This window comes from Schistocerca gregaria, chromosome 4 (assembly GCF_023897955.1).
Source record: "Schistocerca gregaria isolate iqSchGreg1 chromosome 4, iqSchGreg1.2, whole genome shotgun sequence".
Taxonomy (NCBI): domain Eukaryota; kingdom Metazoa; phylum Arthropoda; class Insecta; order Orthoptera; family Acrididae; genus Schistocerca; species Schistocerca gregaria.
In genome coordinates, this window is record NC_064923.1 from 78,438,826 (window position 1) to 78,465,690 (window position 26,865).

General features: G+C 37.8%; 1 protein-coding gene across 1 annotated transcript in view; it reads right to left on the reverse strand.

The window, feature by feature from the left end:
* The window catches only part of LOC126268133 (1-phosphatidylinositol 4,5-bisphosphate phosphodiesterase gamma-1), a 255,096-nt gene that overhangs the window by 153,400 nt on the left and 74,831 nt on the right, over positions 1-26,865 (reverse strand). The window contains exons 8-10 of the mRNA XM_049973664.1: positions 23,899-24,125; positions 7,503-7,696; positions 1,539-1,708 (exon numbers count right to left, since the gene is read on the reverse strand). Coding sequence (XP_049829621.1) covers positions 1,539-1,708; positions 7,503-7,696; positions 23,899-24,125 — 591 coding nt within the window. The remainder of the gene's footprint in view (positions 1-1,538; positions 1,709-7,502; positions 7,697-23,898; positions 24,126-26,865) is intronic.

The window sequence follows — 26,865 nt, forward strand, 5'->3', positions numbered from 1 at the left end:
GGGTCAGCATAACTTTGTGAAACATCCTCTAGTTGCATTGTGTGTTGCAGTGCAGTAGAGAGGGTGGGAAATCCCTGCCATTCTTCACTTTACAGTCCTACACAGCAGGGTAGTTCATAACACCACCTGGGGACCTACCTTCCCTCACAAGTCGACCCCACATTATGTTCTAGCCTTTTAAAAAAGCTATCCTTAAAATGATTCTATTGCACTACATTCTTAAACAACTTTATTTAACAGCAAACATTATTTTTATGCCATCAAAGCTCTATTTTTAATAATCTGCTATGCAGGTAACATTAGTCCTGGAGAAAAAAGGAATAGGATCTTTTTTGTGAGAAATTTAATGTAGTTTAATTTTGCATGGGGAAACATGCTGAGTTACTCAAGCAAAACTTCAGAAAGTGCCTTAAAAGCCCCCCCCCCCCCCCCCTATCGCCATGGTAACACCCCAGCAAGTTGTTTATGACATTCCTTCCCATACAAAACTTTTCCCTTAATTTTTCTTCATCCACTGGACTGTTAACAGTAGTGCATGAGATGGGGATATATCCGATTATAAAACTGTACCCCACAGAGTTGAATAATTTCACAACAATTGGACCAGTTATAAAGAGAGAACTAACTGGCTTTCCCTGTACGGTCTGGACTACAGATAACGTTTATAATGAGAAAACTGTAGGCCTTTGGACTCCTCAGCTCTCCACTTAGTGTGACATTACAGCTCTGTCTCACGGTTAAAAATGGTCAGTCCTACATGACAAACTAAAACTCTGGCCATACGGTGCTCATTCAGCACAAGTTGAGGTGACATTGTGTTTTACATCAAAATTAAAACTGTCACACAGTGAAGAATCCACCTGCATTTCACCATAAATGCCTCCATAACACTTAAGTTGCAGTTTTGTGTGGTATTTTGACTTCAGGAATTGTATTTAATAATAATAATAATAATAATAATAATAATAATAATAATAATAATATGAAGCTACAGTAATGGTAACTGCCAAGTGCAATGTCAATCAACATGAAAGAAATGTTCCAAAAAGATGGAACCATAGCCCAAAGTATTAGGACTGCAATACATATTATTGATCACAGGTTTTCCCTTAACATAAACTAAAGCTTAGCAATGTTCCTTGACTAATTCTCATCACAGCTATCTTGTCAGCTATTTCTTCTTGGAGCAAATACCTGAGATCTGAGGTCAACATTCTCAAACCTCTTACAACAGATAGCCTTAAAGCTACCATTAATGGAAAAATTACAGTGTGCCACAACAAATGTAGTTAAGCACAATACAGAACCTTGAAGATCGATTCCTGGCATGTGTTCAAAAAGAAACACTACTGCCATGACGATCTTCCACAATTATATAGTAATGACAAAGCAGTGTTTTTTACTGACTTTTGTTGCAAGTGTAAAACATATATGCACATACATGCATGTGCTCATGTCTACATGCTGCCCCCCCCCCCCCCCCCCCACACACACACTACTCACGTAAGAATAAGATAGCAAATTGAGGAAATACTTACCAGAAAGAGAGAGAGTAGTCACCAACAAAGGTTTCACTTTCCCGAACTAAGAAAGTGCCATCTCCCAAATGACTGTAATCTTTTAGTAACGTCTCTGCTTCTGTTCTGCCACTCGCCAGTTTTCCATGGAACCATTTTTCACTGAAGTGCAGATCGTCATTTGGAATGCCCTATACCAAAATGTATTAACTTAGTACTAATAACATTATTAAATAAGATACAATAATATATTTTAAACAAGTACACATTCAAAAGTTTTTGATTCCTATTTTCTTCTACTCCCAGTTCCTCTAAAGAATTTAAATAAAAAGACTGCCAGCACAATAGTGTGTTGTTCTGTCTCTGACACACAAAACAGCGTTGTGTCACTACGTGGATTTCACAATTCCTCTGTGTATGGTCAAAGTAAGTAGGACACAGATATGATTCCCACTGCACAACACATCCACAACAGATTTATCTATATCCCATTTATGTTGAGCGGTTTATCTCCCATAATACAAATTATTCTGCTACCACCATACATGTGAATCAGTAGTAATTATTCATTTGATGAGGCAATTCTTTTCAATAGTTATATGGTCCAATCACAATATTTTCAATCCTATTTCAATAATAAATTAAAAACATCAGGATAAAAAGAGTGCTCTTTATGTAGGTCCCTCCATAACATATTGCAGTGTATGGTTTGATCTCAAACACTGTGCCCATCCCAGCACTGCGCTATATGTACTGCTGCAACACAGGTTGTTGTTTGGTTTAAGTCATAAAAATAATTATATTATATTCCTCTTGTAGTTGGCACTGGATCTTATGTGCAACTAAACATGATATTCCACCAGTCCACTTGGGCTCCAAGTCTGGATGGAAATTTTCCATCTTTTAATAAATATAAGACATAACTGCTGACAAACATAAAAAAGTGGTGATGATTTTGTTTTGTGTGTGTGTGTACTAGCAGCACCAAACATTTTGCCCCCTGAATGTAAGTAAGAACCCATAATTCTGCCTCATATCTACTAGTTTTCTTGAGTGAATTTTCCTTTGGTATAACTGTCTATTATCTCACTGAGCTGATGGCGCACCAGATTGGTAAAAGGCCTCACTGTTTAACCACTGCCTCATTCAATTTCAATTTTTTTCTTTGCTTTCCTCTTACCTGCGAGATTTTTTGTTCCATGCACAAGTAGATTTAATAAATTACTGCTACTTTTCCAATGTCTGTATAATTATTATTTTCTAAGACACTACACTCCTGGGTTTTCTTCACTGTAAGCAAAACATATTTGCAACGAAATCATCAAATAGAGCCTTTTGTATACTCAAACATCCAAAACCAGCATACAAGCCCACGACCTAATTTCCATGACATACTCGTTAGAGTGGGCGAGAAAGAAACTGTGAGTACAAATACTTTAAAAACATATCACTATGTTCACAAGCAAGTGATATCCTGGGGAAATGATATAGTCCCCACACTGGAAAGGTGAAAAGAAAACCTTAACCTCAAGCTAGCAAAAGAACTAAAATGGATCATGAATCTCAGAGATGACACATATCACCTATTCAAATGATGCCACACCCCAAAAAATTATATATAGCCAACAAATAGATGCAGAACAGAGACAATCAATTAATGCTAAATTCAGATGTGTTCATACATTAACTGACAACTCATACAGACCAGTTGGTTTGTGGAAAAATTAACAAGGTTTAGGTACAGACAAAGCAAAATCTGCAGTTAATCTCACAACCCCAGTTATGAAACTTAACCGGTACTTTATTTTATAACTAGTAGTATTGATTAAACAAAAATAAAACTTACTAATTATTCCAAGGGCGAAAATGACTACCGCAACAATTTTCTAACTCAAACACATAACTGACAATATCATCAAACAAATCCAGTATGCGCATCAAATCAGAATTTACCAAACACGTCTTTGCAGTACAGTTATAAATTACAGACCACGATCAGCTTCATGACTACCTAGCAATGAATAATGTACTAGGTACCAAGCTGGCTTCCACAAACACTAATACTTAAATAAATGTAACTGATAACCTGAAGTTAGACAAGGACTGTCACGTGGCCACTAGCATGTGGTTTCTATATTTCAGCAAAACCTTCAATTCCACTGACTGACATTTTACATGCTAAATTTAGCAGCCTAAAATTTTTTCCAAGTCTAATATAAAAGCTTTTCTCACACCTGATGTTCCACCAACAAAAGGATAATGTTCGAAGCCACAGTACTCACACTGGAGACATGTAGTATCAGGAGTCCCCAGTGTTCAGTATTTGGCCAGATACTCTTCACACTGTATTCCACCAAAGACGTTTGATCAGATCTGTTGCACTGTAAATACTACATGTATGCTAATGACTTTTAGTTACACTTACATACACAACCAATTAACATGAGGACAGCTATCAACAATGTCAATGCTGACTTGTGTACATTTTTACAATAGACATAGAAGACTGAGTTAATACTCCAACTATTCAAAACCAAAGCAATTTAGATTGGTCATTCTAGCCTTATTCTCCAGACATTTCCTATATTTTGTACATAACAAGAAAAATATAAGTTTGTGTTCAACAGCAAAGAGTTAAGCAATAATATTAGATGGAAACTTAAAATGGGCTGAATATACAGGTACAGTTTGCCAGAAAGTATCAATATTTCCTCATGCACTAGAAAAACAGAAACGACTCTTCCCCCTATACCTCAAAAAGAAAGTTGTACAAATGATTGTACTTCCAGTTGATTACAACAGTGTTACCATGCAAGGTCTTTATTGGCAGGGTCTAAGCTGTTGAACAATGCATGCATGCATGCAACATATTTCTGATATTAGCAACTTTGATTTCCTCTTCAAAGAACACCTCCTTATTCTAGCACTGACCACATGGGCAGAGGTGTTTGTGTGTTCATGTGAAGGAGAGGACAGTGGAGCTATTGACAGGGACTCCCTTGCTGAACAGGCCTCAGTTCATGAACCTGATGAAGTGTGTCACAACACATCTCTTCCCACATCCCTTTCCATAGTTCTTACCCTAGTCCCATGACAACCAACCCAAAGTGTAATGTCATTTGTGCCAAGTGGTGCATTCTGCATGGGAAGATGTGTTGCGAATGGAGCTTTGGGAATACTGGGTGACCTACATCTACGTATACACTCTGTAAACCACTCTGAAGTGCATAGCAGAGATACATCCCACTGTATCACTTATTAGGGCTTTTTCCCATTCCATTCACATGTGGAGTGTGGGAAAAACGATTGTTTAAATATCTCTTTGCATCCTGTAATTAATTTAATCTTATCCTCATGATCCTTATGGGAGCAATATATAAGGGCTCGCAGTATATGCCTAGAGTTATCATTTAAAGCTGAGTCTTGAAACTTTGTTAATGGTTTACATCTATCTGCAAGAGTCTGCCAGTTCAGTTATTTCAACAAATCAGTGACACTGTCAAGTGGGCCAAACAAACATGTGTTTATTTGTGCTGCCCTTCTCTGTATATGTTCAATATCCCCTGCTGATATTATTTAATATGAGTCCCACACACATGAGCAGTATTCTAGAATGGGTCACACAAGAGATTTTCAAGCAATCTCCTTTGTAAACGGATGGCATTTCCCAAGTATTCTATCAATGAACCAATGTCTACTACCTGTTTTACCCCCAATTAAGCCTAATGTGACTGTCCCATTTCATGGCTCTGCTTAATGTTCCATCCAAGTATTTGTATGAGTACGCATTCCAACTGTGACACACTAATATTATATTTATAGGATACTACTTTTTTTCATTTTTTGAAGTGCACAATTTTACTTTTTGTAAAATATTTAAAGCAAGTCACCAATCACTGCATCACTTTTAATCTTATCAAGGTCTGATAATATTTGCACAGCTTCATTCAGACAGTAATTCATTGTAGATAACTGCACTGCTCTCAAAAAGTCTGAGGTTACTATTAATATTGTCTGCAAGATAATTAATATACAGCATGAACAACAAGGGTCCCAACACATTTCCCTGAGGTACATCCAAAGTTACTTCTACATCTGACAATGACTTTCCATCCAAGATGACACACTGTGTCCTTCCTACCAAGAAATCCTCAATCCAGCCACATATGTTTTCTGGTACCCCATATGGTTTTACTTTTGATAATAGTCATAGGTGTGGTACCAAGTCAAATGCTTTTCAGAACTCGAGAAATACTGCATCTAACGTGACTGCCTTGGTCCAAGGCTCTCAGGGGGTCATGTGAGAAAAGTGCGAGTTGCATTTGACATTATCTATGTTTTCAAGATCCATGCTGGTTGGAACAGAGGACTACATTCCGTTTGAGATACCTCATTATGTTGGGGATCACAATATTTGCCAAGATTCTACAACAAATGGATGTCACAGATATTGGACAGTAGTTTTGTGGATCATTTTGACTACCCTTCTTGTAGACAGGTGTGACCTGTGCTTTCTTCCAGCTACTGGGCACAGCTTTTTGTTCAACAGATCTACAATGGGTTGTAGTTAACAGAGGGACTAACTCAGCTGCGACTGGCTATAGCATCTGATAGGGATTCCATTAGGCCCTGGAGGTTTGTTCAATTTTAACAATTCCAACTGTTTCTCAACAGCACTGACACTAATATCTATTTCACTCATCTTCTTGGTGGTAGGAGAATTAAATTGGTAGAATACTCCTGGATTGTCCTTTCTGAAGCAAGGTTTGAAAACATAGTTAAGAATTTCAGCTTTTGCTTTGCTACCCTTGATTTCAGTTTCTGTTTCATTTGCTAGAGACTAGATGCTAACTTTGGCACCACTAAAAACCTTTACATATGACCAGAATTTCTTTGGATTTTGTAAATGATCATAAGACAACACTCTGCTATAGCAGTCAATGTAAGCTTCACACATTGTTCTCTTGATTGCAAAACACATTTCATTCAGCTTCTTTCTATCTGTACCCCTATGTTTTGTTTTATACCTATTATGCAGTAGTCTGTATTTCATTAGAAGTTTCATTAAAGTGACTGTATACCACGGAGGATCTCTCCCATTACAAACTGCCCCACTGGGTACATATCTATCCAGTGCATAGTCAAGTATTCTTTTAATTTGAGCCATAGTTCACCTACTTGTTCTTGTCATGATCTAGAAGTTTAAAGTTCTTCACTTGGGTATGACACTACTGTTTCTATCTAGGTTGCTAAACATGTAAGTATTTGTGTTTTGGAACATACAGGATTGTTGTTACAATTGAAGTTGTTTTTGTGATTCTGAATTTCTATGTCCTCTCTCTGTACACCCTAGCATAGCAATGTATAACTAAACTAATTTCTGGAGGGAGTAATATGTAAAATAAGAGTAAATCAATGACTCACCTATAGCAGATCAATAGGTGGAGCACAGAAACATATAACAGAAAACAGCATTCACACGAGCTTTCGAGCACCAGCTCTTTATCTATTAACAGCACAGCACGCACACTGATGCACAAGGAGCCACACAGACACTCTAATACACACTCTCATAGTTGCCAGCCACATTCTAAGGTATAGAAAAGTACTGAGACAAAGATCTAATAAATGACCTGTAGATGGAATTATGAAGTGAGCAGTAGCAACATGGATGCATATAGCTCAAGAAGGTAATAAATGACAATGTGAAGCAGTGGATGTCTAATGGTGACTGATAATGATATTCTACACAATGGTGCTATGAATAACATCAAAAGAAAATTTAAAAGAAATGCTAAACTGGTAGAGCATGCAATAGCAGGTGTCACACAAAGTAGCACCTGTATACAGATTGATGTCTCCAAAGGAATGCCAGCAATTTAAACGAATTCCAAAATTTATTTATACATGATAAATAACAAATGATTTTAAAGGAACAGCATTCCAAAATCTTAACTGAAAACTCCAGTATTGCATCACACTCACCTCCTTAGGTCTATGAAAACCACTCTCTTCCTCTTCTTCCTCTCCTTCACCTTCTTGCTCATCATGAAAGGAGTCGGTGTAAAATAATTTATTTTTTGTTAATACAAAGAAGTGTTTATTCCATTCCTTGTCCACAGGGTCTTCCAGATACAAGATGCCATTTTTAACTGTGTTTCTGAGATCCACGTCCCTTGCTGTAAATGAAAACACAAGTAGCTCAAAAACTTAAAAAACACTGAAAGATAAGAAAAAATCTGTCATAGTTGTACTATCAACTTCACTGACTACGGCTTACAGTACCTCAGTTCAACTAATCATTAACCTGTCCACTTACACCCTTTTGCTGCTGTAAAGCAACGACAGTTTCGAGGAAAACACTACAATAAGACACACAGTCTTATTGGTGGGGGTGCTATAACTGTAATGTGTCTTTTGTTTATTAAACGTTCTTCAAAAAAGAAAGTGGCGATTTGCTACCAATGGTTGTAATCTGATACCATTTCTCATCAGGTAAAAACACTTGGTACTGTTCAGTAGTCATGTATCTCGCTGAAGACAGCATTGGAAGAATCATACAGGAGACAGAATGTTAGGGAAAATCAATTCTCTAGACATACAATTTAGAGACAGAAGCTGAACAGGAAGTGGTCTATTCAATGAGAAGATGATGCAATAAAATTATTATTAAGAACAGTGTAAAGGAAGAACTGACCACTTCAAATTGTGTTCTCATGTCACTGATCTAAAATAGCACAACAATTTTCTTGAAGAAGGTTGATGATGCATACAGTTTGTTAAATTCTGCCATCTACGATATTATTCTGAGTCTCTAACATCCAAGAAACATACTTGTTCCATCCCTGTTTGAGAACATTGACATCTGTCATATCAATTTCTTCTACACAATTTCTGCATACTGTGAATGCTCTTCTCACTCGATGGTGGCAGTGTAGTTCATCAACAGTTTGATTACACAGTGATAAGTTGCTGCTACCTTTCATGAGGCAGTTCACCAGCATCAGTCAAGAGTATTGATATGGCAATAGTCCTGTAAGGTCCTATGATTGGACGAATGTCTCCCAAAAGACAACTCTGGAAAAAATGTTGAAGTTTTGGAAGACAGGGGAAAAGATATCTTGTCAAAGGTTCATACTATGAAGATGCCATTAATAAAATACTATCAAATACCTAAAAAGTAAGTTTCCCAAACAGTTAAAAGACTGCAAGTCAATCTCTACAAAAGGTGAGTGCAGATGTATGTGGGATTTAGGATTAGGCTATTGTACAAAGAGGTGAGCACTTCCAATAATTTCCAGTACTGTAATGATAGTGGCAGAAAATAGCACCTCTCATTCCATTTCTGACAGTTAAGGCCAATGCAAAGACCAAAAAGGATCATCATCATCATAATCATGATTTACGGCCAGAGCTGCATGTCATGAGATAATGTGCTAAAAGTGTGTAATTTTGAAAATATGAGACATACTGGCAGAATTGTGAAGGCAGATCAATAGTCATTCTTTGACAGATGTCATAACATTGCCTGCAAATTACAGGGTCTGTATTCCAGTAGCAGCCTAGCAAAACAATCTAATGTTCTAGGATTACTGACAACGGTGCATAGTCTACTGGAAAGTGGAAGACTCATTCTGAAAATAACTCATAGGCTATGGCTAAGCTAGCTTTTCATGATTTCTTTCCCCCAGCAGTGCTAATGCAACAAGGTATGCACATGAACTCCTGCGAACTTTTAAAAATACAAAAAGAGGAGTGTGAAGTTTTAAAAATACAAAAGAGGAGCTAGTAGAATTAAAGTTGTGCAGATGGGTCACCTGTCATGGTTGGCTACCTCAGTTATTTAGACCATTGCCTGTGAAATGCAAGTGTCTGCATTGATTTCCAGTCCAGTAAAAAGTTTTAATTTTTCAAGTAGTTTCACAATAGTGCACTCACTACCATAGAGTGGGAGAATACTTCTGGAGATTAAATGTGTTGTTCATGCAATTTTTCAGAGATGGTCAAAATACTGGCAAAAACAAGGATAGTAAGTACCTAGCCTTGTCAGTTGCAGCCCAGTGGAGTAAGTGCATCTGTGCATGATGGAGAACAACTGTTTTGCAGTTATGAAACTCAGCAGCTGTTTCCTATTGATATCCTGTATTTGTTGCAGGAAATTATCACAAAATGCCCATTGTACCAGAAATTTTGTGGGAGTAAAAAAATGCTGATACTCAATGGTGCCAGCATTAAAATTTATGCCATGATGAAATGGAGAAAAAAATTTACTGGAAAGGATCTACATTTGTAATGGTACCCATACTGATCATTTTATGCTGGAGACCAGAAGCTGATACCAGGACTCATCATGGATCTGTATGCACAGGCCGCAGTGCTGGGGCATAAAGTATGGATGACCAACCAGGACAAATGGGGCACTGCTTATTAATGCACACTTTAAATGGAATGGTAAACATTAATCATTTTCATGAAATATTCAGAACTTGTAAACAAAGGTTCTCCACAAATCTGCAGATTAAGTTACTGATATTACAATACTGTTTGTCTTTGCTGCAGTCAATAATTTTTATGACATTAAATACGCTATCTGGACATTCTTCGTGAATTTGTGGCGGTACAAACTGCCTTAGACGACACTGCGAACACCTCGTGGTTTATGCAAGATGGTGCCCGGCAACATCGCACGGCCGACGTCTTTAATTTCCTGAATGAATATTTAGATGATCGTGTGATTGTTTTGGGCTATCCGAAACATACAGGAGGCGGCGTGGATTGGCCTCCCTATTCGCCAGACATGAACCCCTGTGACTTCTTTCTGTGTGGACACTTGAAAGACCAGGTGTACCACCAGAATCCAGAAACAATTGAACAGCTGAAGCAGTACATCTCATCTGCATGTGAAGCCATTCCGCCAGACACGTTGTCAAAGGTTTCGGGTAATTTCATTCAGAGACTACGCCATATTATTGCTACGCATGGTGGATATGTGGAAAATATCGTACTATAGAGTTTCCCAGACCACAGCACCATCTGTTGTTGACAATTGTAACTACTGTAATTTCAAAAGTTTGTCTCCCTGAAAATGTACTGTTGTCCCAAGCATATTGCAACAAACAGTGTATTTCTATCGCTGCTCGTTTAGTTTGTATTGCCGTTTCAAATATATCGGTCATTTTTTAAACACCCTGTATATATTAAATTTATCATGTGCTATTGACAGCATCATTCAAATGGCAAATGTGTCTTTGCATGCTTTCTTGTATCACATTTATTTTTATGCTATTTTGCCAGCCAGTCAATCAATCAATCAATCAATTCAACCAACCATCTGTCTGTTCCGGCTCTCCCTCCCCTTGCAGTACCTATTGCAATAAATATTCCCATATAAGAATGTCACTTTTCTGCATATGGCCATATAGAAACTTACAGGCTGAATAACAACACTGAAACATCTTCCTAAGTGACCCAAAATCAAGTTGGTGTAATGCACTGTCAGAGCCATGTCCACAGCAATGGATTCAATTGTATGTAATATGATACTCTATAGACATGTATTACTTGACAAAGCCAGCCACAGACTCTGCCATATTGCGAACTAACTTAGCCATAGGATATAATAGGATCCCATTCAAAGTAATGTGCACTGTTACCTCAAAGTGCAGGCAAGGACAGTGATTGCAGAAAATGCCTTCACAGGCAGCCATTACATCATTAAATTTATTGAAAACAAGAAGGAGAAAGGGCTGACAATGCTAATGGAGAAGATGAAACGATGCACTAACAAAATACTAAAATTCGGTATGTCAATGGTAAGCAGATAACAATGGGAGGCACAATTCAGAGCAGGGTGTAGTCAAGCACATACCCCAAAGGAGAACAAAAAATGCAATCTATAAATATTTCTTTATCAATGAGGATAGAAGTGTTATTACACAGCAAGTTCAGCAACATTATCACCTGTTGCACGGAACTGGATTTCAAGGGTAACAAGGAAACACTAGAAAAACAGTCATGTCTGTGGGATTTGCTTCCATATGGTGACAGTAAAAAGTGAGCCATCATGTACAACAAAATGACTTTGTTCAGAAAAGGTTATTCTACAACAATTTTATGAAAAAGTGGTGTATCAGCATTGCAGTGGGCAGTGACTTATTAAGATAAAATGTAGATTCATACAGTTTACACTGGGAAACTATGTCACAGTTATAGTGTGCAAGGAGCAATGCCAAACAAAATTTGCTGGTCATTATTTAGTTGTGCTACCCAGAGCATTAGCATATAATGGGATACATCATTGCTGCTGTACTCTACTCATAAGAATGCTGGAGTGTACACTTTTAGTGCCTCCCCTCCCTGTTCCTCAGGAATAGAAACGATGGTGCTTCCATCCTGGCCACGTCTTCCATTTGCTTTCCCAAAGTAATAAATGGGTCTAACAATTAACTTAGCCTTGCTAATATGGAAGAAAAACTATGTGTTTGAAGTAGGCAGGCCTTTTGGAAGAGACACTGTGTGATGGCAGTAAGGCTAAGGAAACTACAATATTGAAGCACAAGGGGAGAGAGCATCACAATCTCAAACAAACAGCCAGGGGTAACAGGATACTAGAACAGTATCTCTCAAGAGGTAGTGGGAGAGTCAGTTACTGTCTTCATCTTGGAGAAAAAGTAGTGGTCAGTTTGTTTTCACAGATCAGGACCTCTGACTTTTTAGGTTTTACCGGTACAACAGATGAATGGTATATTCTCAGGTGTCCAGATGAACAGACAATTTCATTTTTCATGTAATATTTGGGCAAGTGTGAAAGTCATCTTCACCGGGTGAAAAAGTGTGTCTTTGGTGATTACACAGTCACGGCAGTGAGCATATAATACTATTGCTCAAGGAACCTGATGAAGATGATTGACCCTGTTATCAAATATTGGCCACAAAAATTATCATTAACCAAAATAGACCCCTTTAAACATATAGAGTTATTTTATTCTGCTGGAGAAGCAAACCTTGAATGTTCAAGTGCCATCTTAACACCCCACATGCCTGTCACACATTCTGTATTCTGTCTCGTAGATGTTTGGTGAACTATCTTCACATTATATTTCATCTCTGAAATACCCCAATTTTGAACAAATTCAGGATGGAAGGTAACAATATTATGAGGAGGAAAGTCATTCCACCACCACAATCAGTCTTTTATTTATTTATTTTATTTTATATTTTTTATTTATTTCTATCATTTTCCACTACTTCCCCCCTCCCACCTCCCCCTGCCCACTGCCCAACCTGAAGAACTTTATGGTCTGCCATCCCCACTATACTATCCCTCCCCCTCGCCGCTCAAGCCACCTCCTTTCCCCCACCCAGTCACCGCTCCCATCATGCACTGGTGCTGCTCCTCACAGTGTGATTTCAGTTGCCTGAGACTGAAGTCATGTGTGTGAGTTGTGTTTGCACCAGTGTGTTTGTGCACATGTGTGTATCTATTGTTGACGAAGGCCATTGGACGAAAGTGATAAGTGTGAAAATCTTTTTTGTTGTGCCTATCTGTGACTTAGCATCTCCGCTATATGGTGAGTAGCAACTTCCCTTCTCATTATATTGTTACATACCAATTTTGTAAAATTGAAATGACTTTTGTTTGAAGACTATTGTGGTGTTCAAAACAAGAAAAAAATTACTGAAAGAGAGACCATCCACTATTTCTAATGCAGGTTTCCTGCACCATTCCAAGCAAATGTATGGATGGTTTCTGAAATAACATTGCAGGAACTGAACAATGTAAACTCCAGGTTGGAATGTCAACAACATTACATACGAATAAATTGCTACCCAAGGTAAATATGACCCACTGTGTTTCAGGCAGGCACAACAACAAAAAACTGTCCAAGTTGTTTATGAATAACAGAAACATGTTTCACATAAGTTCGACAACATAGTGAAGTGACGTTATTTTAGCGTTTTGTTTAGGAAATTGCATTTTCTTGTGCTATACGATAAATCAATCTTGTTTTCTTTATTTTTACTGCAACATCCCTCTGTTTCTTATTCCTAATCAACAGTTTTTGAATAAAACGTGAATTAAACTGACTGGTTCAATTATGCTATAAATACTGTTGTGTTTTTAAGTAAGACACAGGAGGATAACTAAGTGGAACAAAAGTGTTCCATAGGTTACGAGGCCCTTTATACGTATATCCTCATTCAATGTCTATTTGTCTTATTGCTTCCGATATTTAGAGGATTCGTTATGAGGTAATGTCCAACACGTATGTAATACACCTAATGTAAAGGCGGGGGAGGGGGTTTAGCCTTAACTGACCAAAGCTACTAGAGAAACTACCGTAATCTATGGCTACTTATGATAGTGTACAGTAGCCTATGGTGATTTTACAACTCTATCAATATTATTTTTTGTTAATAAATAACAGAGTTATACTACCTTCCATTTCAGTTCCCGCATCATTCATGAGTATCTGGAAACTAAGTTTGGTGCCAGTGATAGCCCTTATACGTGATCAGAATTGGATTTTGTGATAGAGCTTTCAATAATATTCAGCTGTTGTAGTTGGTGAGGGCTTCAAGCATAACCCTCTTGACAACCAAATGTGTTTCATTCAGTATCTCTCTATCTGAGGCCCTGTGTTTTGTTTTAAACTTATTAAGCAGATATCACTGTTTCTTTAGAAGTTCTTTACAATGATTTAATACCATGGGAGGTACCTCCCATCATGAACTATTCTATTAGGTTCATGTTTATGTAGTGTATGGCCAATTGTTCTTTTAAATTTGAGCCACAGGTCTTCTACATGCTCCTGCCCAGAGAATAATTGTTTCGGGTTCCTCTGAGATGTGACATGACTGGCTCTTCACATAATTCAATAAATATATAAACCTTCCAACTTGCTTTAGCTGATCTGTGTAATTAATCCTACTCACTGTAGCTGATCTTTGTAAACAATAATCTTTATCGCTGCAACTGCCTCATAGTCACTGATACCAGTTGCAATGTGGAGACTCTCAGAGAGATCAAGTCTCTTCATTGTCATTAGGACTTCTATATTTTCCTCATAAGTGGAGTCCCTACGTATCTGTTCTAGATATCTTTCAGAGATGGCACTTAGTAATGTTTCACAGAATGTCTTGTCATCCCTACCACTTAGAAAACTATAAATCAACCCAACTGATTGTTGGACAATACAAGTCTCCTCCACTGATGGCAGTATGGTTAGGTAACATTGATACTAGCAAACTGAGGTTCTCTATAATTTTTTTCAGTTAGCTCTGGGGCTGAGCCTGGTGGTAGATAGAAAGATCCAATTATAAGCACATACCCACCCTTGATACCAAGTCTTGGCCCAAACAGCTCACAAGCAGCTTTCATTTCTATCAAAGTGGAATTGAGTTTGTCTATTGAGATAAATACACTGCCTCCATTTCCCACTGGCCTCTCCTTTCAATATACTCTTACACCTACCCCAAAGATCTCACTGCTATTAATTCTGGGTTTTAGCTAGCCATCTGTACTAGATATTACATAAGCTCCCGCTGCTTTTAAGAATGGCTGCAAACTCTACCACATTGTTGTTAATTCTTCAGCAGCTGATCACTAGTACTGAAATTATTTCATGTGTGGGGGCCATTTCTTTGAGTCTTACCCTAATATTTTGGATCCTCCTACAGCTAACACTATCTGGTTTCGACGCAGAGTCACATGAGAAAATGAGGATGGAGGGGAGGGGGGGGGGGGGGGGGGGGGGAGCATCTTATGTGCACACCACATGAAGCCAGACACCTGGGTAGCAGTGTCTGACGTGTAGTATATACCTGATCCGTTTAGTGGAGCCCTACAATTATCAACCCTTCAGCACAACTCCAGGAAGTCACAGAACCTTCGAAGTCTCTGGTACAAGGCTTCTTCTCAGCTCAGAACCAGTTATGGAGACAACATTGCGGTCTGTGAGGTTTGTTGAAACTCAGTGCACAAGGCTGGTCTTCTCAACCTTCTCTGCCAGTCATGGAATGACCCAAGAACAACCTCGGAACCCAGAAAACAGGTATCATTTCTTCCAATGTGCACCACAATATGCAGTGGGTTGCACCCTGTTTCCTCAATGGCTGCTAGAATAGGCTCTTCAACATGATGAGCGAGGCTCCCGGGCATACACACTGAGAGCATCTGACGTCCTTTCCTGTCCCTTGCTGCGATTTCCCTAAGGGGTAGCACCATTTGTCGTAGGTTTGAACTGCCAAAACTCTGTCAGCATGGCTGGTCTTCTCCTCAGCCCTCTCTCCCAGTTGCTGGAATGAGCCAAGTAGGATCTCTCAGAAAACACACATTAGTTGTTCCAATGTGTGCTACGATCTGCAATTGGTTGCATTCTGATCTGTCAATGGCTACTGGAACTGCCTCTTCAACATGTTCAATGAGGCTGCCAGGCAAATACATAGAGTGCAGAAGGTGATCCTCCCGTCCCGTGCTACAATTTCCTTTAGGGGTACCATTATTCAAGGTACGTATGAACTGCCAATAATTAACTGATGCCCTATCCTTTTGCATTTCCCTTCAACATGGAATACAGCAGGTTACTCAACATGTGCAGTGTGTGTAACTGCTTCATGTTCAGCTTCAGTGGAAGACACTACCTTGAATTTCTTGGTTAGTGGTATGAGTGTAATACACTGAGCTCTTCCTGGTCCATGGAAACCTGCACTTGCCATACACACACCACCCACAATGAATCACACGCGCAGTGACAGGTCCTGTATTCCTCCAGAGGAGGCGGGTACCTATCAGAGGGGACAGTGTGTGAACTACCTTTGATATATCTGATCCATGTGTCTCAACATTTTACACAAGCCCATTCAAAGCAGCTTCTAATCACTGTACAGCAGTCAGTGCAATTTCTAACTACATACAAAGAGTAACTAACTGATCCAGTATCTGGGAAGAGGTTCACCTACACACACATACAGAAAGATACACTACGATGCATGGCAGAAGGTACCTTGTGCCACTATTAGTCATTTTCTTTTCTGTTCCACTCGAAAATACAGCAAGGCAGAAATGACTGTATGTGCCACCGTATGAGCCAAAATTTCTCTTACCTCAGCTTCACTATCCTTAGGTGAAAAGTGCATTGGCCACAGTAGAATTATCTGAGTCAACTTCAATGCTGCTTCTGAAAATTTTTTGAATGGTGTTTTGCAAAAATAACATTGTACTCTCTCAAGGGATTTGCATTTGAGGTCATGAAGCAGCTCTGTAATATTTGTGTGTTGACTGATAACAAATCTAGCAGTCTGGCTGTAAACTGATTTAATATATTCCTATAATCTAACATGTTGGGGATGTCAACCACTTGAGCAGTACTCAAGAATGGGTGACTCCGTTGTTCTGAATGTCATCTCCTTTATAGTTGAGCTACACCTTCCTACAATTCCCCTGATAAACTGAAGTCAACGATTCACCCTAACTGTTACCGCCCTTACATGTTAATTTGATTTCATATTGCTTTGCAAAATTACTCCTAGATATTTCATCAATGTGAATATGTCAAGCAACATACTGCTAATGTTTTATTCAATCATCACACAATTGTTTCTCCTATTCATCTGCATTAATTTACATTTTTCTACATTTAGAGCAAGCCACCATTCAATACTCCAACTAGGAATCGTATCCAAGTTCTCTTGTATCCTCCTAGAGCACAAACAGTGGCACCTTCCCAAACACTACAGTGCCTTCAGCACACAGTTGCTGATTACTGCTCATCCTCTCTTTCAGGTCATTTATGTATATAGATAACAGGAGTGGCCTTATCACACTTCACTGGAACACCCCTGATAATAACCTCATCTCTGATGAACACTTGCCATCAAAGAGAACATACTGGGTCCTATTATTTAAGAACTCTTCAAGCTACTTACACATCTGGGAACCTATTCCATATGCTTGTAGTTTCGTTAACAGTCTGCACTGGGACACTGTGTCAAACACTTTACGGAAATCTAGGAATATGGAATCTGCCTGTAACTGTTCATCCATGGTCTGCAAGATATAATGTGAGAAAAGGATGAGCGAAGTCTCACACAACCAATGCTTTCTAAATCTGTGCCAATCAGTGGACAGAGGCTTTTCCATCTCAAGGAAATTTATTACATTCAGACTCCAAATATGTTCAAGAATTCTAAAGCAAAATAATGTTAAGTATATTGGTCTGTAATTTTGCATGTCCGTTCTTTTACCCTTCTTATATACAGGAGTCACCTGTGCTTCATTCCAGTCACTTGGAACTTTGCACTGGGCAAGAGATTTGTGATAAATGCAAGCTGTGTAATGCTCCACTTGGATCTGGCTGCTTCCAGGTGGGCTGAATTTGTTACTGGTGCAAAGTTTATCTGAACAAAAAATAATTAATTTTAAACTGCCCTTGACAATATTATTTTAATTTCATTTAATTTGCATGTTCCCTTAAAGATATGCAGCTACAATGCCCAAACAAGTGGTTTATGTAAATAACGAAAGACAAACTTGGAATAACACTTACAGATTCTTCTAAGCTGATTTTGTTTCTCAAGTATTTCTTAAGGTCATGATCACTAATAAATGTAACATCTTGAAAACAGTGTCAATACAAGGAGAGGGGAAAAATTTGGCAGTGTTAACTAGTGTTGGGATGGGAAACTAAATAAACACAACAGTTATAATAAGTGCAAAAAAATACTGCAACACAGGCATCTAATTCCTAGGAGCTAAATTTCTTCATGAGCAAAAAAACTTTAAATACTGACTTAGATGGAATAGATTAATGAGCTTGCCATCAAAATTTACAGAATACACGATGGAACAGAATGCATTACGCACAACACTCTAAAGCATCCCAAAATTCTCAAAGATATACCATTCTTCAAGTAAGTACGCAATTAAAAGAGCGATGATTAATTCTGAACAATGATTAAGATGCCAAAAGCTTCTAAAAAACACAAATTAAGTTTACAATGGATGATATACTATGAATTTTCTGTGGCACTGGCAAATGTTCAAAAAGGCACAGTAAATTATTACACACAATCCTTGACAATCAATGAATGACACAAACAGTAAAATATTGGAATCCAGAATTTATAGTCTGACCTATCTGAGAGACACACACATATAGTCTCACACACACACACACACACACACACACACACACACACACACACACACACACACAAACTGTCTCACGCAAAGGAAAATCCAGAAGTCCACTTATTTAAGTAAGTAAACATGGGAGACCTACAGATTTTTTAATTAGACGAATTTGTAACACCTTCTACACTAGTGAGCCCCATTTAGTACAGTCAAAATATCAAAAAAGTCATGCGTCAAAGTAGCATGTCTTTCAACTGGGATGGCCAACAATGTTTTTGCCACACTTTCACACTGTCAGTCTGCTTAGTCCCACTCCTTAGTGTTCTTGTCCATGACAAGAATCTTCACTGACTGAGTGGTCTTGTCCATAGAGCTGGCCAAGACACAGAAAGGTTCCTTACATTGATAATACCAATGAGAACATCCTCATTGTACTATATTATTTGAATGAAAAGAAACAGCAGGAGCATAAGAGAAAGTGGGTGCAGTTCCTCTTGCAAGACTACTTAAAATTTGATGGATTTCATAAACTGTTTTGAAAAGTAGAGCTATATGACAAGCACATGCATCATTTTAACTTCTCAAAGTTACTGTCACATCATAGTGTGAAAATCCTTTTTATACGCAAAGGTTCAAGGTCTTATTCTTCTACAATTCCAGAAAATGCTGACAGAGCTACCCATTAAATAACACTTCATTTTTGTGTGTGAAAATTTCATCTTTAAAGTAACTTTAGGGTTATCCTCCTAGCTTCTGGAAAATGCCAATAACAATTATAAAATAATGATTTTCACACCATCAGTGTGTAATGATGTACATTAAGCTGTAGATACACTTACTGCTACTATGCTTTTGTGAACTGTAAAATTAATGTTGCAAACAAGTGCATGACAGAATTATGTACTACCCATTTGAAGGATGTTGATATTGTAGCCATAAGCCACTTGGAGCAAAGGTCCCATACAGTCCATGGACTTCATTTAAATGTGCCAGGAAAAGAATTACTCACCGAAAAAATACATACCTTCATTTCACAGAAGAATGAAGAGAAAAGGACAAGTGGCAAACAAATGGAAAGTGCAAGATGTTTTAGACGAGTTCATCCAAAAATGTCATTGGTCAAATGCAGATTACCACATGGTTTAAACTGAATAGGCCAGAAGCCAACAATCAGGTGGTCAGTCAAATGCAAATTATGAAATGGTTGACACTGAGTATGACAGATATGACTGAAGTAAAACTTGTACACACTCCAGAAGTTAATTCACCTGTTGATTGCTACCAGCAAACAGAAACCACAGAACACACACACACACACACACACACACACACACACACACACACAACAAAGAAACCAATTATTTTAGGGTTACTGCTGTATTAGAAATGCCATTAGATAACAAACTATAAATCCTTAACGGGTCATCTTCCTTAAGCATTACTTTTCCTCAACAGTAGTTGTCAATGCCAGTATTATTTTCCGAATTTTGGACAGGTCAATATTATCTCAGTTGCTTTTCTGAACACTTTCATATAATTTTATACACAGGGTGTTATATTTCAAGCTAAAATTTATGAAAATTAATTAATTTATAAAATGTTTTAGTCTTGATGTTATCATCAGTAAGTGCTAGTTCTGAATGTACAGTTAAAATTATTTTTTCAGAAACATTTGATATTACTAACTATTGGGACACTCAAAATTTCTATTTTAATTACGCTATCTAGTACCACTTACTATGTTTATTTCTGCATTCATTTACGAAACAATAATCGAAATTAATAATGTAACAGAAACTAGTAGAAATTCATTTGTTAAGAAAAATTATAAACCCTTTGGAATATGGTTATTTGCGCAGATTGTGGGAGTCTTAAGCATGTCTCTGATGTGATTGGACATATTTTTGTATTTTTGTGCAAAAAATGTAATTTTGGTTTTGTTAACATGAAAAATCAAAAGACTGTATGCTATAATAAAATTTGACAAAATATATTTATGTAAAAACAAAAATTCTGCAACAACAATCGTCAAATTCATTTAGTTCAATTTTACCATGAGGACCCAAAATGTGAGATTTCAGCTTCAAGAATCAGACCCCTAGACAAGAAGAACTGGAGCCAGCTCTACATGACAGGCTCAGTAAACTAGAAAGTTTACTGTAATCTTTACTCCTCTCAAATCTTTATAAAAGACTAATGTGGACAATAGATGGAATAAGGAAGAAGGGGTGGGGGCTGGGGGGATTACAAACCGCTTCAACTAAAGTTTATAAATGCCAGATTGTGTTGTATTACACCATAATGTTCCGACACTCATGAATAAAATTACCATGTTGGAAGCACTACTCCAGTATAAACTAAATGTGGACACAATTTGCAAATACTGACAATTGGATGGGAAATGACAAAATAAAATTTACCTCAATCTCAGGATATGCTTTAGCCAGTCATTTTAACCAATAGTTCTCCAAACGCGGGCGTTCTGCTATTTTTGTGAAAGAGCAAATAAATTTATGTGATATCAACAAAAGTTATATCAACTTGACTGTAAAAGCCTTCAAACTTTCCATTAGTAAACTGCCAGACCTTAATTTCATTATTAGTAACATTTATAGAGCACTAAGTGGAAATCTGCCAGTCCTCATGAGCAAAGCAGGTGTTCTGCTGAACAGGATCAGTATATTAAATATGAAAATAGTTCTGTGTGGTGATTTCAATGTCGATTTTTCAAAAGACAGTAGTACTAGAGATGCTTTGATAAATCTATCCAACACAATCAATATAATCCCCACAATACATAGCCCTACAAGCCTAACAGAATGTACAAACACCATCATTGGCCAAATATGACAAGTTACAAATTCACGAGTAGAGTACTGAGCATGCTGTGCATAGAAATTCCAACAGGTAGCAGCAGTTGCAAAAAAGTAATTGAAAAAAGAACTTTTTCTGAAGATAACATTAGAACTTTTAAAATTTCTTACTGCCTAAGGAAAATTTGGAATGAATCTCAATTCAGAGCAATGTTGATAGCATGTACACGAGTTTTCATAATATATTTCTTCACTATTTTAATGTAACATTTCCACAGAAGTAAAAACAGTAAAACCTAACAACAATAAGCAATGGGTAACTAAAAGCATAAAAATTTCCTATGAGAGAAACAGATTTCTGTAGTATTGTTGCAAGAAGTGTAGAGTTAACCAAGAATTTGCAGACTATTCTAAAGCCTACAAAATAATAAATGGTAAAGTAGTCTAATGGGCAAAAACTAATGTAATGACTATTTGATAAGAAACTCATCTAGTAAAATGAGAACCATGTGGAGAGTTATAAAGATAGAAACTTGTAGCCGAGTATAAAAAAAATAAGTATCATTACTACTAGAGGACTCAAACATCACAAACCTAAAATCTGTTGTGACGAAATTCAATGAATATTTCACTTCACTAGCTGAAGACCTCATTCTAGTAATCTATAAAGAACCAGTCACTAGTATCTCCAGAAAATAAGTGATTGTAGATGCCTCTATGTATGTTTTATGTAACAAATTCCAATGAAATTATAAGTAAAATTAAATCATTAAGCAATAAAATGTCAAGTGGCCCTGATGAAGTACCTGACTTCATACTAAAAGCTTGTGTTCACCACATAGCAAAACCACTGACAAAAAATTTCAACCTTTCTCCAGAAACTTGTGGCGTTCTAGATGTTCTCAAAATAGCAAAAATTTCACTGCTGCTAAAAAAAGGTTCTTCTGATCAAATACTGAACTACTGACGTGTGTCACAGCTAAGTTTCTTCTCAAAACTAATAGAAAAAATCTTTTACAACAGGCTTTTAAGTTTCATAAATAAATATTCACTTCTTACTGTACAACAACATGGTTTTACAAATTCTAAATCTACACAGACAACTGTTTTTGAATTCTTATACTACACTTTAAAATCTCTTGATCAACATGAATTAGCTGCAGGTATTTGTCTAGACCAGTCAAAAGCCTTCAATGTCCTAGATCATAATATTCTGTTTGAAAAATTAGAAAGACAAGAAGTAAGAAGTGTATCACATAGCTAGTTGTGTTCACACATAAAAAACTGGAGGCAGAAGGTATTACTTCAGAATAAATTCAACACTAAGAACAAAACAAGAAACAATTCCTTTCTAGTGAATTACTGATAAAATGTGACGTACCAATCTTAGGTCCACTGCTCTTCTAGATTTATGTGGATTCTATCCTATTAGCTGATGACACCAGCATATTGCTTACTGGATCCAGCTCAGAAACCTTGCAGTCAACAGCAGAAAGTTCAATGGAAAGACTTTCTTAGCAGTTTACAAAAAACAAACGCATTATAAATATTTACAAAATAGTGTGTGTCAACTTTCATTTACTTTCTCCATCTAATCAACTGTCTATTCAAGCAGGACTGAATTGTCCCTAGAAAATGTTTAAGTACCACAAAATTTTTGGGTTTGTTGGTTCAGCAAGACTTAAAGTGGGACACACATAAATAACTTGTCTAGGAAACTCTTTTCTGTGTGCAATGGTCTAAGAATATTAAAGTCTACAACAAGCAAACTATTAGTACTGCAGGCATTTTACACACAGTCCCACTCATAGCTTTGATACAGGATCATTTTCTGGGGATACTCACCACACAGCATAAAGGTTTTTAGAATGCACAAACAGAGCTCTAAGAATAATTTGTGGCCTTAAAAGAATGAAGTCCTGTAAATCTCATTTTACTGAGCTTAGTGTTCTGAATTTTCCTAGCTTGCTCATTTATGAAACTATCTTGTTCACTAGGGACTACCTCTTGGAAACAGGCAAACTACTACAAAACAAAAATATACCCAACTATTGCAACAGAGGGAAAGGAAATACTCCCCAAAAAGATCACAGAATTACAGTGTATCAGAGGAGCATAATGAACATCGGTGTAATACTACACAATAAGATACCTAAGGAAATAAAAAATCGCTAAACATCCAAAGTTTAAAATTGAACTAAAGGCACTTCAGATAACGCACTGTCTCCATACTGTAAAAAAAAAAAAAAAGAGAATATGTAACAAAAAATGTTACTCAAAAATTAAATTGTAAGAACATGTACCTAATTTTAATTTGCTACTGTTTGCTAAGATTACGTATTACTTTAGCTTTCTTTGACCTGTCCAATATCAATTGTATAATTTGTGCTGTATTATATAACTGGACCAACTAAAAAAATCAAACAGTCATTACCATCATCATTTTTGCTCATAAAAGCATCCTCATCGACACCATCTGGGAGTTTTTTGTGCTTAATTATAATTTTACGCCGTAGCTGGTGTGGTGATGGAAGCTGACTTTCATTCTTCTCATAAAGCTGCACGAGTAGCATTTCCCCAAACACTTCCATCATTACTTTTGCCATCTTGCGCTGCTGTGGTACAGAGCAGTTGTCCTCTATGGACAATATTAGTGGGTATCTGAAAAAAAGAACATATACAATTTAGCACTGCTGAGTTGTACTAATCATTACTTTCTCTCTTTGGTACAACATTAAGAGACAAAGTGGTGCAAAGAAAATATATATATTTGAAATAACAGTACCAACCAAAAAAGTCAGTTACCCCAGGAAGCAGCAGGCTAATACCACGTGCTGTCACCTCTGGTCTTGATAATAGTTTCAATCTGGCAAAGGAGAGAGAGTCCACACATTATTTCAGATATACTGCCTACAGCTAAGGCCGCTCATTGATGATAGATCCTGGAGAACTAAAGAACTGCAGGGATGCTGAATTGCTATGTTACACAGGCTTTTCCAAATACAATGTGATCGGAAATTCCCGTTAAAACTTCTAGGACTTGTAGAGGGGTGTGAGTACATACTATTTTGAATAGGAACCCATGTCCAGAAACAATCCATTGCCATTCTACGATGGTTTCAATTCAGATGTTCAATGTGCCCATGCTTGCTGAGGGAAAGAGATCAGAGCTGCCAGTCGTGGTATACAATAGGGTAGACAGGATGTTGTGTACTATGTCAGATCATTACCTGATGTCACTTAAGGTCTGCCTTGCTACGAACTGTACATCTCTGACACAGTAAACATGGTTTGGAATACATTTTCAGAATACACAGGCATGCTCCTTGTGTATGTTAAAGCTCAAGGTCACAGAAAACTGCTAGTCAGCTTTATCATGAATGTTTTCTGCAACATAGCATGCCATTGCATAAGTTTTGCACAAGTTCACAATGGCTATGAGAAACTGGTACCTTTACCATAAGGAAACAGGAATGTGGTGCTCCACGGCAATGTAGCACACTTATATTTGAAAAGGATGTACTGCATCACATTGAAGAGAGCCTGTCAATGAGTTCTATAACAACTGCACATGCAATGGATATTAGCCATAGTGTTGTCAAGGATGTCCTGTGTGAGTCCAGCCATTTCTCCACAAAGCATTGCATACTGCACATACTTATTGCACTGCTCCATCGACACATCTCTGTTTCTATGTCAAGTTCTGTTCACAGATGAACATAAGTTCACTAAGGAACTTTGTTCTGAATTTGTGAAACAGCAATGTCCAGGCATGAAAAACCTTATGTCACGCATATTTGGGGATTTCATAGGAAGTTTGGTATTAACATGTGGGCAAGTATTCTGGACAGTCATGTGACTGGATTATACCTCCTTCCACTCAAGCTAATTGGTCCTGCATATTTGATCTTCCTAGAAAACATATTGGACCCATTCCTGGAAAGTGTGCCACTGAAGTGTCTATCAGGAAACGTGCTGCACAGCCTCACTGCTCACGCATGGTACGGAGACATCTCAACAGACGATACGGTGGAATCTGGATAGGCCGAGATGGTCCAACCGTGTGGCCGGTGCAATTCTCAAATTTAATTCCTGTGGTCTGGTTCTTTTTGGGTCATGCGCAAAGTTTAATTTACAAGACTCCTGTAGAGAAAGAGGAACATCTGCTGGCATGATTCTGGCTGCTGCACTAGTGAGACTGAAGAGAGACTGGGTGGGATGGAGAGAGTGCACCAGAACATGCACTGTTAGTACAATTTCTGTATCAACGTTGGTCACCACATCAACCTGCTACTGTAATACACCAGTGCTATTCTGTATGTACAATATGCTGGGTCCATTATTGTTTTGGCATACTGTAAACATGTAATGTGTAAATACAAATGACTCACGTCCCGTGCAGAGTGCAAAATCTCATTCTGGAAACATCCTCTAGGCTGTGGCTACGCCATGTCTCCACAATATCCTTTCCTTCAGGAGTACTAGTTCTGAAAGGTTCGCAGGAGAGATTCTGTTAAGTTTGGAAGGTAGGAGACAAGGTACTGGCAGAAGTAGAGCTGTGAGGACAGGGCGTGAGTCGTGCTGGGGTATCTCAGTTGGTAGAGCACTTGCTCGCAAAAGGCAAAGATCCCGAGTTCGAGAATCGGCCCAGCAACAGTTTTAATCTGCCAGGAAGTTTCATATCAGCGCACACTCTGCTGCAGAGTGAAAATCTCATTCTACAAACAAATGTCCTTAAGAGATAAATGAATGTTTATTATGCTTCCTTTTGAATTGTTATCTAATAATTATACTGTGTCATACTCATTTCTGTTCCTCTAGCGGGAGTGGACGAGTTAAATATCTGAACTGAAACTGTGATATAACAGAAATGTTATGTTTCTGGACATGGACTGCTATTCAACATATTATGTACTCACTCCCCTCTACAAGTCCTAGAAGTTTTTAATGGGAATTTTCGAATACCCTACAGTTCTGGGCATTTTGTATGGGCTTAAGATCAAGTAATTTAGTGAGCCAGTTGAAGTGTCATAGGGTGCCTGTAATGCTCATCAAAACAGCAAGATATGCTTGCAGCCCTTTGGACTTGGGCATTATCATCTTGAAGATGATAGCGTCCACGATGGACTCATCACAAAGATGTAGAAGAAAGGGAAAAACTTGGTCACTGACAATGTCAGAATAGTAACCCGGTTCAAGTTCAAGGTAACTTGAATGAGTGGGCCAAGTCGTGATGCATAAAATATCTCTGGAACATCACAGAGCCACCTCTGGCCTGAACTACACCCTCCACACACACAGGGTTTAGCTCCTCATTGGGATATTGGTGCACTTGATCCCTAGCATCATTTGAAAGGAGACAAAATCATGACTTGCACCACATTAGATGGCTGCAGGTACC